At 43.0% G+C, this 13,588-nt stretch overlaps 1 protein-coding gene across 1 annotated transcript in view; it reads left to right on the top strand.

The window, feature by feature from the left end:
• DDX10 (DEAD-box helicase 10) overlaps nt 1-13,588 on the top strand; it is a gene marked incomplete at its 5' end in the record, with an annotated part of 158,923 nt that overhangs the window by 11,752 nt on the left and 133,583 nt on the right. The window contains 3 exon segments of the mRNA XM_083736392.1: nt 3,012-3,138; nt 5,177-5,339; nt 6,820-6,904. Coding sequence (XP_083592518.1) covers nt 3,012-3,138; nt 5,177-5,339; nt 6,820-6,904 — 375 coding nt within the window.

Genomic DNA, 13,588 nt, shown 5'->3' with positions numbered 1-13,588 from the left:
CTGTGTGACTGTCAAAAGCCAGCCTAAGTAATTCCTGATTTGATACTCATCTCTCTCAATCACCAAGATTTCAACAGGTGACCAGAAAATTTAAAGATGTAGGATTCAATTTGCAATTGAATTAAAGGCCAGCCCGGCAGCTGAAAACAATAATGCATACTTCTAAGTTTATGCATGCTTAGGACTACAATCCGTGTTCCGTGACTTTCAATAAATCAGGGGTGGGGAACCAATTTTTTTGGGGGGGGGAGGGTAAGAGGGCCGCATTCCCTCCTGTGTAGAGTTTTGAGGGCTACATGACAGCGGTGGTTGGGATCAGAGGCAAAATGGGCAGAACAACAAATTTATTGTTGTTGTTACAGTGGTACCTCGGGTTACAGATGCTTCAGGTTACAGACTCCGCAAACCCAGAAATAGAACAAATTAAGTTCTTAACCCGAGGTACCACTGTATTAGGGACGTGGGTGGCACTGTGGGTTAAACCACAGAGCCTAGGACTTCCTGATCAGAAGGTTGGCAGTTCGAATCCCCACGACGGGGTGAGCTCCCGTTGCTTGGTCCCTGCTCCTCCCAACCTAGCAGTTCAAAAGCACATCAAGTGCAAGTAGATAAATAGGTACCGCTCTGGCGGGAAGGTAAACGGCGTTTCCGTGCGCTGCTCTGGTTCGCCAGAAGCGGCTTAGTCATGCTGGCCACATGACACGGAGGCTGTACGCTGGCTCCCTCAGCCAGTAAAGCGAGATGAGTGCCGCAACCCCAGAGTCGGTCATGACTTGACCTAATGGTCAGGGGACCCTTTACCTTTACCACTGTATTTATTACATTTCTGTACTGCCCTTCATCCAAGGTTCACAGGGCGGTTTACAGTATAAAAACATGAAAATACATAGCATAGTAACAAACAAAAACAACGTTCCTCTCCCCAATTTAAAAGGCCAATGATAGCTCAGTTAGGCAAAGGCCTGGGAGAAGAGGAGTGTTTTTGCTTGACACCTAAAGATAGGTAACAAAGGCACCAGGTGAGTCTCTGGGGGGGAGAGCATTCCACAAGCGGGGAGCCACTGCGGAAAAGGCCTGTTCTTGTGTTGCCACCCTCTGGGCCTCTCATGGCGGAGGCACATGAAGATTGAAGCATCCAGGCCAGTTCATAAGGGGAGAGGCAGTCCTTGAGGCATGTGGTCCTGAGCCGTTTAAGGCTTTACAGGCCTTAGAAATGGGCCCGGAAACTAATTGGTGGCCAGCGCAGTTGGGCCTCGATTGGCATTCTATATACCCCAAGCTATATACCTGCTTCTTCCTGTGGGAGTGTAACCTCATCAAGAGCAGGTCACCTCCCATCCATTCTAGTCCATGACCATCCACAAAGAGTGCTTCAGTCTTTTCCTTCAGTTTGTTGGCTCTCATCCAGTCCATTATCCAGGACAAAGGTCCAGCACTTCCACTGCCTCCCCTGCGGTATGTAAAGGAGAAATAGAGCTGTGTGTCATCAGCATAGTGCTGACAATGTACTCCAAAAGTCTGGGTGACCCCACTCAGGTTAAACAGCATGGGGGGATAATAGTGAACCCTGAGGAACTCTACATTGAAGGCTCCCCAGGGAACTACTGCAAAGCAGTGGGAAAACGTGTATTTACCATTGTACACTAGGCTAGTTTCTGCACACATTCAGAGACCCCTCTCTAAACTCCATCCAGATAAGGAAGAGGTGCTTTTCGTAGGTTTCACAGAATTGTAGAGCTGGAAGTATCATCTTGAGTGTCATCTAGTCGAACCTTAGTCTGATTTAATGTGCACTCTTGCAGGGATTTTTATTTTATTTTTTCTGGTGGGTGAGCAAACGGCAATGCCTTGGTGATGACACTTCTGTGCTCTTTGGAAAAATCCAAGCAGCTTGAATTGGGACATTAAAACAAAGCACGGATATTTTTAAAGGGGAATTACTGCTTTGAGAAACAGTATTTCACAGTTTACCAAAATGAGGGGGTGGGGATTCCGAGCAAGATTAGTACAAGGCAGCGATGTCAGCTGCGTAATTTACGGAGCAATGGGCTGGATCAAATTATTACAGATCACTGCAATTTCAGCAGAGCAACAGCCATCTTCAATAAAACACCAGGTTTTTTTTAAAAAAAGGTTTCAGGTTCAACCATGGCAGGGTATAATGAAGTATTTTGCGTTAAGTTTTGAGCGTGGTGGGGGAGCATTAATTTAAGGCACAGTGCACAATGTGATTGGAATGCACCTTTGCATAGGTTCGCCGTGAGTTGTATTGATGCTTTCTGCCAGAGATCAGTGGGAGAGGGTATGATTTGTGCAGAGGAAACCCCTGACCTTTCCAGTTAGAAAAGCATCTCTAGAAAATACTTCTGTTCCAGACCCTGAAGAGCAGTGGTCAACAAACATTTTTAGCAGGGGGCCGGTCCACTGTCCCTCCAACCTTCTGGGGGGCTGAACTCTATTTTTTTTGGGGGGGGAATGAACGAATTCCTATGCCCCACAAATAACCCAGAGATGCATTTTAAATAAAAGGACATATTCTACTCATGTAAAAATACCCTGGTTCCTGGACCACCCACAGGCCGGATTTAGAAGGCAATTGGGACGGATCTGGCCCCCGGGCTGAAGAGGCACTGCTGGGTGGAGTATACAAGCCTTCTCCATCCTGGTGCCCACCACATGTTTTGGACTATAACCACCAGGCAGCACATGACTAGATCTATATGATTTAATATTATTTATTTCATTTGTACACTGACCTATACATATGTTCTTTGGTTTTAATGACTTATGCCTTGTTTATCTATATTTTGCTCTTAGTTAATTCATGGGTTGTGATTGAGATTGATAGGGTTGTGTATGTGTGTTTATACACACACACATTTATACATAAACATACATATTTCATATTCTACTTGTGTTGGCCACCTTGTGCACCATTTGGTAGAAAGGCAGGATGATAAATTGTGCCCAATAATAATGATGATAAATATGTGATTATTATTATTTTTTAGTACTCCAGCAACTTTGGAACAGAACTACGTTGTTTGTGAACTGCACCAGAAAATCAATATGTTGTACTCCTTTTTGAGAAGTCATCTGAATAAGAAAAGTATTGTATTTTTTGCAAGCTGTAAAGAGGTATTGAATATCTATAATTCTATCTCTTAACCATTTATAAAAAATGCTTTCTCTTTTTCTTTTCTTTTTAAATATCAAGTTAATACCATTCCTGCCAGGACTTCAGGCAAGAGTCTTGTATCATAAATTAAAGCACCTGTGAGATATTCTCCTGTGCCCAGCAAGCGGGAATATGTTAATAAATACTTTAAAACAGGAGATATTAAAAGTTTGGTATAGCGGGTAAAGGTTTGTGCAGAAGTCCAGCGAAATGTCTTCCTGTTTGAGTACTGAAGCTGAACATGCAGTTCTACTAGAGATTACAGTGGTACCTCAGGTTACAGATGCTTCAGGTTACAGACGCTTCAGTTTACAGACTCCGCTAACCCAGAAATAGTACCTTGGGTTAAGAACTTTGCTTCAGGATGACAACAGAAATCGCATGGCAGCAGCGGGAGGCCCCATTAGCTAAAGTGGTACCTCAGGTTAAGAACAGTTTCAGGTTAAAAACGGACATCCAGAACGAATTAAGTTCTTAACCCGAGGTACCACTGTACACTTAAGTGTCCTCAAGCCAGTGTTTCTCTCTCTGTGTCTCTATATCTACCTATCTAAACTTAGGCCTAGTTCATTTTCAAGCAGAAGATGGGATGGTAAATATGCATCCCAAACAGCAGGAATTCTCAAACTTTCTACTGTCATAGCCCACTTGAGACAGCTGAGAATTACAGTGGTACCTCAGTTTACAACCTTAATCCATTCTGGAACTCCGTTCTTAAACTGAAACCGTTCTTAAACCGAGGCGCACTTTCCCTAATGAGGCCTCCCACTGCCAGTGCCCTTCCACTGTTCGGATTACGTTCTTAGACCGAGGTAAAGTTCACAAACTGCGACACTACTTCCGGTTTTGCGGAGTTCGTAAACTGAATAATTTGTAAACAGGGCTGTTCTTAAACTGAGGTACCACTGTACTGAGGTCCACCGGTTACAAAATAGTGCTGTGTGGGCATAGCCAGGTATAAAATGGTGACCGCTGCAGGCAGAGTTTGACATAAGCATTTACTGACTACTTTCTACTGATAGGTTTTTTTCACCACAGCATTTTCCGTGTGGTATTTTCATTGTGTCCAGCTTTCCTCACAATAAATACAGACCTTTGCTCTGGAGGTATTGTGACTCAGCCTGCCTGCTGTTTCAAATAAGTGTTGAACACACACACACACACACACCAAATGTCCCTGGGTTGAAAGAGTTTTGGAAAAAGATACTGCTGTTTTTGTAATTACGAAGAGGTAGGATCCTCCTCTGATATTGTTGAACTTAAAGAAAGTAAAAAAAAACAAAAACAAAAACAAAAAAAACATTGCACCATCTCTGATGTCCATAACTGTAAATCTGTTCGTGACACTGGGTTGTGATTAAAAAGCCTGGGAAATTTGTTTAAAACATGAGAAGAATTCTGCTGCATCATAGCAAAGGCCCTTCTAGACCTGAATTCTGTTCTCACAGTGGCCATGGCAAGTTCGCAAACAGGGCAGGATAATTCTTCAGGAACCTTAGCAGCTGAGTTTGAAAATGAAAATGATTTCTATTCAAACTGCTCCCTGATAGATCGGGGTGCCTTTTTTGGTCAATTGGAACATTTTAGTTAATCAAACTGAATAATTGAAGTAAGGAAAAATGAAGTATTTAAGCTGCAACTTTATATTAATAGCGATTGCTATTTCTAAATTCACTCATTCCCCGCCCCCTAAGTGTGGGGCTACCACAGCTTTGATGATAAAGATTGGAAGGAATGAGATGTCAGTAGGGATGGGCTTGAACACCCTTCCCTCCCCACCCAGCCCCAGTGCCTGGCTAATGTTTTTCAGATGCAGAGCCCTTTACTGCGCTAATAAATTAAATTAAACACTGGAAGAGTCCGTCAGGGTTCTCCTGCATCAAGTACAGTTTGGCCCTATCGCCCCATTGTTGTACATGCCACGTTATAGAGCAGCATAAGCATAAAACAAGTCCCTGCCCCAAAGAACCTACAGTCTGAATTGTTACTGGTTTCTAGGTCCAGTATTTGTTTAGAGTCTTCTGCCGTCTTCGACCTGGGCTCCCTATACTGGCTCTTCACGGCAAGCAGCAGCAGATGAAGAGAATGGAAGTGTACACTGATTTTGTGCGCAAGAAATCAGCAGTTCTCTTTGCTACGGATCTTGCGGCTCGGGGCCTTGGTAAGCACTCTCAAGTTCTTCCACCTTTATATAAAGTTGCAGAACTACCTGTACAGAGGGCAGGTGCCCCAGACTGTGAACTTACATTATATATAAAAAAGAAAAGAGCCTATAGTTTGCTAGAAAGAAATCTATACAGCAAAATGTGCTGGTACCTCCTAAACAATGTCTGTGAAATGAGAGTTGTGAGATAACCTTATATTTTTTTCCTGGTACTGAGGATTGTTTCCCATTCTCACTAGACAGCAACAGCATCTGCGATCTGCATAATCAGCAAGACATAGCTGACTTTCCATAGTAAACATAAGGTTGTTGAGGAATGGTTACTTCTCTTAAGTTTGTGTTCTGCCATGCTCCCCATTTGTGTTATACCACGCCCCCCCCCAATGGCAGACATGGGGGACTCTCTCAAAATTCAAAATACACCCAGTCTTCTGAAAAGTTTGGTGACGCCTATTTTAGCCTGATGGGATGCGGGTGGCGCTGTGGGTTAAACCACAGAGGCTAGGACTTGCCGATCAGAAGGTCGGCAGTTCAAATCCCTGTGATGGGGTGAGCTCCCGTTGCTTGGTCCCAGCTCCTGCCAACCTAGAGTCAAAGTGCAAGTAGGTACTGGCGGGAAGCTAAACAGCGTTTCCGTGTGCTGCTCTGGTTTGCCACAAGCGGCTTAGTCATGCTGGCCACATGACCGGAAACTGTATGCCGGCTCCCTCGGCCAATAAAGCAAGATGAGCGCTGCAACCCCAGAGTCAGCCACGACTGAACCTAATGGTCAGGGGTCCCTTTACCTTTACCTATTTTAGCCTGATGCTTAAAAGCAGGTAACGATGGTGGCAGGCATGTTTCAAAGGTGAATGCAATAATGAGATGCAAGGGGAGGAATTCAACATGGCACTGAGGAGATTGCTGCATCAGTGCAAGCATTTTTGCTTGCTTGATGGAAAATTGTTGTCTTTCCACCCCCTCACCTTATTCTGGGAGTTTTCCAACCCCATCCCTGAGGCGACTTGTGAGGGGAGGACAGGAGAGGAAACCCCACTGCACCAGCAGAAGTCCTTGCACTGGCTTTCACTAGTGGGACTGACTATTTGAATCCAGCCCAAGATAAACAATTAAAAAGTAGTCTCGGGTGGCACATTTGGGTTAAGGGTGGTTCCTGGCTATTGAAGGGTTAAAAGCCACCGTTTTAAATTGTGAAAGATTTAACACTGCTTTAGAATTCGAAACATGTAAATTATCTGCCTGTCCATGTTCAGGTATAAAATTACACTGTCATTACTTAGGAAATGAATATGCTATTAAATTTATTCCTATCTTGACAAATAAATGAAGGTGATTGATGCAACTTTGAACAGTCTCCGCTAATACAGCACAATAAAGGAGAACTGAATTTGTAGCAAATTATACAGCCGTTTTCTCTGTGGATGCATTTTCAGTGTTTCCTGAACTCAAGGCCTGTCCCTTTCTCACTTCTTTGCAGATTTCCCTGCTGTGAATTGGGTCATTCAGTTTGACTGTCCAGAGGACGCAAATACTTACATTCACAGAGTTGGCAGAACAGCCAGGTATGTTCTTCAGTGTTCCAGGATTCTGTGTTCCAGGATTCTGTGTGAAAGCAACTGTTAATTGTTGTAGAAAAGATGACAAGCTCCGTGTTACATTAGGGTAAAGGTAAAGGGACCCCTGACCATTAGGTCCAGTCATGACTGACTCTGGGGTTGCGGCGCTCATCTTGCTTTATTCGCCGAGGGAGCCGGCGTAGACCTTCCGGTGGCAAGCATGACTAAGCCGCTGCTCTGGTGAACCAGAGCAGCGCACGGAAATGCCGTTTACCTTCCCGCCAGAGCGGTACCTATTTACCTACTTGCACTTTGACGTGCTTTCGAACTGCTAGGTTGGCAGGAGCATGTATCAAGCAACAGGAGCTCACCCCGTTGCGGGGATTCGAACTGCCGACCTTCTGATCAGCAAGTCCTAGGTTCTGTGGTTTAACCCACAGCGCCACCTGCATCCCTCTAGGTTAGGTCAGGTTAGGTTAGGTTAAATGTCATGTCTCTGTCTTTCTTTTGGTCCAGTACTCCAACCAAGATTATATATTTTATTGAGGAAAGGCTACACAATGCCTGTGTTGGACCTTCACTGTTGGAGGCAATATATCCCTCTGAGCACCAGGTGCTGGGAATCGCAAGTGGAGAATTTTCTTGCGCTTTGGTCCTGCTTTTGTGGGCATACCATAGGTCAGCCACTGTGATAACAGGATGCTGGTCTAGATGCAATAGGGATGTTCTTCTCATAGAATCATAGAGTTGGAAGGGATGCTGTTTTTGGACTACAGCTCCCATCATCCCTAGCTAGCAAGACCAGAGGTCAAGGGTTATGGGAATTATAGTCCAGAAATAGCTGGAGATCCAAGTTTGGGAAACAATGATCTAGTCCACTCCTCTGCAATGCAGGAATATGAAGTTGGCCCTTACGGGTATTGAACCTGCAACCTTGGCGTTATCAGCACTGTGCTCAAACCAGCTGTGCTATCCAGCAGTTCGTATATTCTTAAAGCCATGGATTAAATTACAGGAACTTTCACAGCTCATGGAGCACAGCTGATTCCAACGTTCAGGTCTCAAAATCCCCTGCTCTGGCTATATTAAATTTGGCTGAAAATCTGATACGTTCGTATACCTTAATATAGCACATTAGTAGCAAAACTATACTTTTTGCCTGGATTTTTAATTATTTTTTGTCTGCGTATATTGCTCCTGCGAGAGAGACTGTTGCCTGCCTTTCAGATTACTGATCAGGTTCACGGCTGCTTAGCTTCAGTAATATCGCTCCTGAATCTTGTTTCCAGACCCTTCAGTGGGCCTATTATTAGTATCAGGTTTGCATATAAATATTGTGTTTATCATTGTTTGCTCTTTCAAAGCTAATTAAAAACAAGTTGATTCAGTTTACAGTGCAATATTCCAAATGCTTACTCACGTGTCAGCTTAGTCTACAAGTAAGTGGGCACAGGATTGCAGCCGTAGGCTCTTATTTTTGTTAACATTATTCCTGAAGGTTGTCTGCAGGGATAAATAAGCAGCTGCAGTTTCTTAAGCACTCTGCGGTTGCTTGTTAGGATACCGAGAATCTTGTATTTAATTTATTAAGCTTCTAGTGCTTGTGACAGCAGAGCAGAGTGACAGCAGAGGCTCCCCGGAGACTTTGGAAAACTAGGCTAGAGATGTGAAATTGAATTTCTAAAGGCATCATTAAACTATGTCTTTGGGTATTTTGTAAGAAGACGAAAATTTTCAACGAAAACTGCAAGCATCTGCAGTATTTATTGGTCTATCTGTATCAAATATGGTCTTGTTACTTGGGCTCCGAAACAGCACATGATATAGATCAGAACTGACCTGGCATTTATTATGGGTTACAGATAAGAATACAGATAATCGTTTGGGAAATGTTTTATACACTCTGATGCATTTAATTTATTCATTCCTAGCTTCTTTCCTCATCGTTCCCAAAAGGTCCTAGGAGGCTAATATTATAGACCTGTATCTTTTGGTGCTTTTTAAAAATACTATTAAAAAAATACAATAAAAGCAGGCAATAATTTTTCTGTACACTGCCCTGAGATCTACGGATAAAGGGTGGTGTACAAATATAATGGGACGCGGGTGGCGCTGTGGGTTAAACCACAAAGCCTACGGCTTGCCGATCAGAAGGTCGGCGGTTCAAATCCCTGCGACAGGGTGAGCTCCCATTGCTTGGTCCCTGTTCCTGCCAAGCACGTCAAAGTGCAAGTAGATAAATAGGTACCGCTCCGGCGGGAAGGTAAACGGCATTTCCGTGTGCTGCTCTGGTTCGCCAGAAGCGGCTTAGTCATGCTGGCCACATGACCTGGAAGCTGTACGCCAGCTCCCTCGGCCAATAAAGCGAGATGAGCGCCGCAACCCCAGCTCATCTAATAAATATATACACCAACCTGCACCAGTCCCCATCAGCCCCAGACATTCCAAATGAGAGTTATATGCAATGATGGGAGTTATATCCTGTGGTACAAAAGAAGCTTGAAACTAATCATGTAACAACAACGACAAACTGCTGGGCTACTTGATGGAAGGGCATGACGGGAAGGAACAAGGCACAGAGTTACAGAACAAATCATACAATCTGTCACAAATAGCAGAACCATAAAAATGTCAGAAGCAAATATGAAAAGCCATAAAGAGGAATTACCATCAATGTCAGCAAAACAGCAATTCTTTTGGAGGATTTTTCCTCCCCCACCCCGATGCCTCTGTGTAACCCAGGAATGAAATCAAGAGGAATGGATTAATTGTGGCCTTGATGGATCCTTGACCTCTCTCCATTAACATGATGTTTTAGGCATCGGCCTTACTTCCCATGCCTTCCTTGGGTCAGATACTGTATTTTTGTCCATGCCAATCTATTTATATACCGCAATGTCCGTAAGCAAATCTGTGCTCAAAGTGCTTTGCAGAAAAATTGTAGTCTAACACATTATTCATTAACAATTAACACAACACATATTTTAATTTATTATTTTATTTATTGAATGTCTATACTGGCCTTCAGCCGAGGATCACAGGACATATTCCGATACATTCTCTTCTTTCATCCTTCTGTGTAATATCTGTGGCCTGTAGGGTCTTTTACAAGATGGCAGTCACAACACCTAAAAAATCCCTACTCAGAGTAATACCCATAAAATTCCAGACATGTCAGACCTTGGGACAAATGATTGACCTTGCAATCAACTATTGTCTCAGCCAGAATAAAAATAAAAAAACGGTGCAGATTTTTTGCAGCTGTAGAATGTTGTATTCTCCAGTATGTTGTTTAAAAAGTACCCCTGCCTCTTCCGTATCATCCGTAAAGTCGAATGTGGGCTGTGGCATGAGTCCTAATTTGGCCTGGGAGGCTGTTCCCAGGCTGATGTCAGGTGTGTGGCAGGTAAAGATGGGGCTCCATGCCAACAGTGGAGTTTGCAGCCTGATTAGCTGGCTGGCCATGCTTGCGAGCCCCTGGTCCTTTGGTTTCAGAAACCCCCAGGCAGAGAAAGGTGTTTCACCTGACGTCCTGATGACGTTAGGTGACTTATAGTTGGGTGGCTCTGCTCACCTGTCAAAATGGCCCTGGGGGTTGGAAGGGGTCAGCTAAATCCAGTTCCCCATCCCAGCTCCCACCATCCCTGTAGTACAGAATCCACTTCTGTCAAAGAAAGCTGCTTTTGATTTCCTTCGACCTCCTGTTTCTGACCTCTGAGTTGCATTTGAAAGGAAATACTGAGAAATATATTCAGGCAATGCTGCTGTGATGTGCGATTGCTGCTGTTCTTTGATCGTAGGGTGTGTGTGTGTGTGTGTGTCTAAGTCTGAAATGGGTTGACAAGAGGATCAAACAAGCTTTCTAAGTATCACACTTTTGATGGAAAGGCGTGCATTTGAGACTTTCAGATTTTATTTCCAGAGACATAGTTGGGTTAGTCCCCATGCAGCAAATACAAGAAAAAGCCTTGCAGCACATTAAAGACCCACACATTTATTATGTTGTAAGTGTGGATTCAAGCCCATGAAAGCATTTTGCATAATTTATCTAGTTTTTAAAAAAAGGTATTCTATTTATTATATATTTTTAACAAGTTTCAATACATATTACTTACACCATTACGTTTTAGAGCAGTGTTTCCCAAACTTTGGTCTCCAGCTGTTTTTTGGACTACGACTCCCATCATCCGTAGCTGGCAGGACCAGTGGTCAGGGATGATGGGAATTGTAGTCCAAAAACAGCTGGAGCACCAAGTTTGGGAAACCCTGTTTCACAGCAAAAAGTAAAAGAAAATTTGAAAGAAAAAGAGGAAAACATGCCCCAAAGAATCCACAAGTACATGGCTTTATAAAATCAAAACAAAGCTACATTTCATCTGTTTCAATATATAAAGACATATCAGTCATCATCCACAGAAAGATTTAAAGTATAATTGACTTAAGCGGGTAGAAGATAGCTTATGAGTAATTCCATATACATAAATGATGTATCAGGATACAGTTTTGGTGTGGATCACTTATCATATGATTGATGAAGGGCCACCAAACATGAGTTGATGCTTTTTTGAGCTGAATGGCATTGAGGACACAACCATTTAAAGGAAGCAGCCTATCGAAAAGTATGATCACAACTTCACAGTGTTGATTTGCTGCATGCAGCAGTTCCTGTTCAATATGTAGCCATTTTAAAACTTCTGTGAGAACGTGACAGAAATTTTGGATAACTGTATTTCTCCATCTTTTTTAAATTTACGAAATCCATTGACAATTTTTAAAGCAATTACCAGACATCAAGTGTAGTATTGCAAGAGAAATACATGGACATATGTTCAAGTCTTGTATGCAGTCATCTACATGGCATCTGTAATGTTTTGACGATTTCCCCATTTTTTGAGGTGGCCGGGTGAGAATCTATAACAGTAGCATGTTTTTATTAGGACCAACTAAATGAAAATAGCAAACAAGCTATTTGTAGAAATGCTTCGTCAGATGGGATGTTGAGAAGAAAAGAGCAAATCAGTGGGAAAGGATGGTAGTAAGGAAGTTGAGAAAGCCCTAATTGACGACGTAATATTTAAATAGAATTGGTGTGGATAATTACAGACTTAATTAGTTTAAGCTGTGCTTGGAGGGGGTGGTTGGGGGTGGGATCTTAGGGTACAACAAAGTTTCCAGCAGGGATGGGGTGCCTGTGGCCATCCAGATGTTGTTGGACTGCCATGGGAGTTTGTAGTCCCACAACATCTAGAGGCTGCCAATCTACCATCACTGGTCTACAGAGAAGAAGAAATTTTTGCTTTGAAACGATGAATGCCAGCAGCTAAGTTCCAGTAGCTGCATGGGCAGACTGAAATACAAACTAGTCATTGTCATAGATCTTGTTTTGTTGACTTGATAACAATTGTGCAACAAATCCCCATGGTGAGGAACTAATCAGGGGTGATAAACCAGAGTTTTTCCTTCCAATCCCTCATTAGACACAAACCACGGGCACAGCTACAACCTCTTCTGTAGCTTTTTTCGGCTTTTTTCTGTCTTTGTGTTCTAACACTGACACTCTTCAGAACTGAAATCCTCGCAGACAGGGCTTGAGACAAGATGAACACTAAAATAAATGAGAGTATGCTTGGTTTCCCCCTCTCCATATTTTCCTGTGCATATGAGTTTTCAATTAAAAGCATGATGTCAGAGAGGTTAATTGCTCAACAGAAGCCAAATAATATTAAACATCCTTAAGTGTCATTGAAATATTGAGCAGTCTGGATTGCACCTCTTCATTTCTTTCGCGGGGTGGGGCTGGGGGGCCCTCTTCCTTTAAATGTTCCAAATACCAGACTGCGGCTCTTTAATCCACTAGAAATTAGTGAGCGAGGTTGTGGTGTAGACTTTCAAAAACTTCATAAAAATTATATTGACAGTTTTAGTAGCCGTTAATGAGGTTAGAGATAATTAGAAAGTTCCGCGAGCCGTGAGAGTGCATAACTGCGTAGAACGAAAGCCAAGTTAAATACCTTACCTAATTAGGAATCTATATGCTTGCAGTAATTAAAATAGAATGGACAGATACTATTGTAAGTCTGAAATCAAATTATTAGTGCTGTGTGAAAACTTGACTAAAATAGAAAATGTCCCAAACATTTCCTGAAGGAGTAGTGTTTGGCATTTGTATCCCGCCGTTCTCAGAAGGGAGCTTAGGAAAGAGTACACAGGCCTCTCATTTAATCTTCTCCAAAACCTCATGGGATGGATTCTTCCTTTTCCTCATTTGCAGAGTCCAACATCCATCTTTGGATATACAGTGGTACCTTGGGTTACATACGCTTCAGGTTACAGACTCCACTAACCCAGAAATAGTACCTCGAATTAAGAACTTTGCTTCAGGATGAGAACAGAAATCATGCAGCGGCTGTGCAGCAGCAGCAGGAGGCCCCATTAGCTAAAGTGGTGCTTCAGGTTAAGAACAGTTTCAGGTTAAGAATGGATCTCCAGAGCAAATTAAGTTCTTAACCCGAGGTACCAGTGTACAGTGGTACCCTGGTTCTCGAACTTAACCCATTCCAGGAGTCCGTTCGACTCCTGAAACCGTTCAAAAATCAAGGCACGGCTTCTGGAGCTTCCTGCACTCAAACGGAAGCTGAATTTGATGTTTTCAGCTTCCAAAAAACGTTTGCAAACCGGAACACTTACTTC

This window comes from Podarcis gaigeae (genome assembly GCF_964106915.1).
Source record: "Podarcis gaigeae genome assembly, chromosome: 4".
NCBI classification, from domain to species: Eukaryota; Metazoa; Chordata; class Lepidosauria; order Squamata; family Lacertidae; genus Podarcis; species Podarcis gaigeae.
The sequence above is the reverse complement of the archived record's forward strand: the minus strand, read 5'-3'. Positions and strand labels throughout refer to the sequence as shown.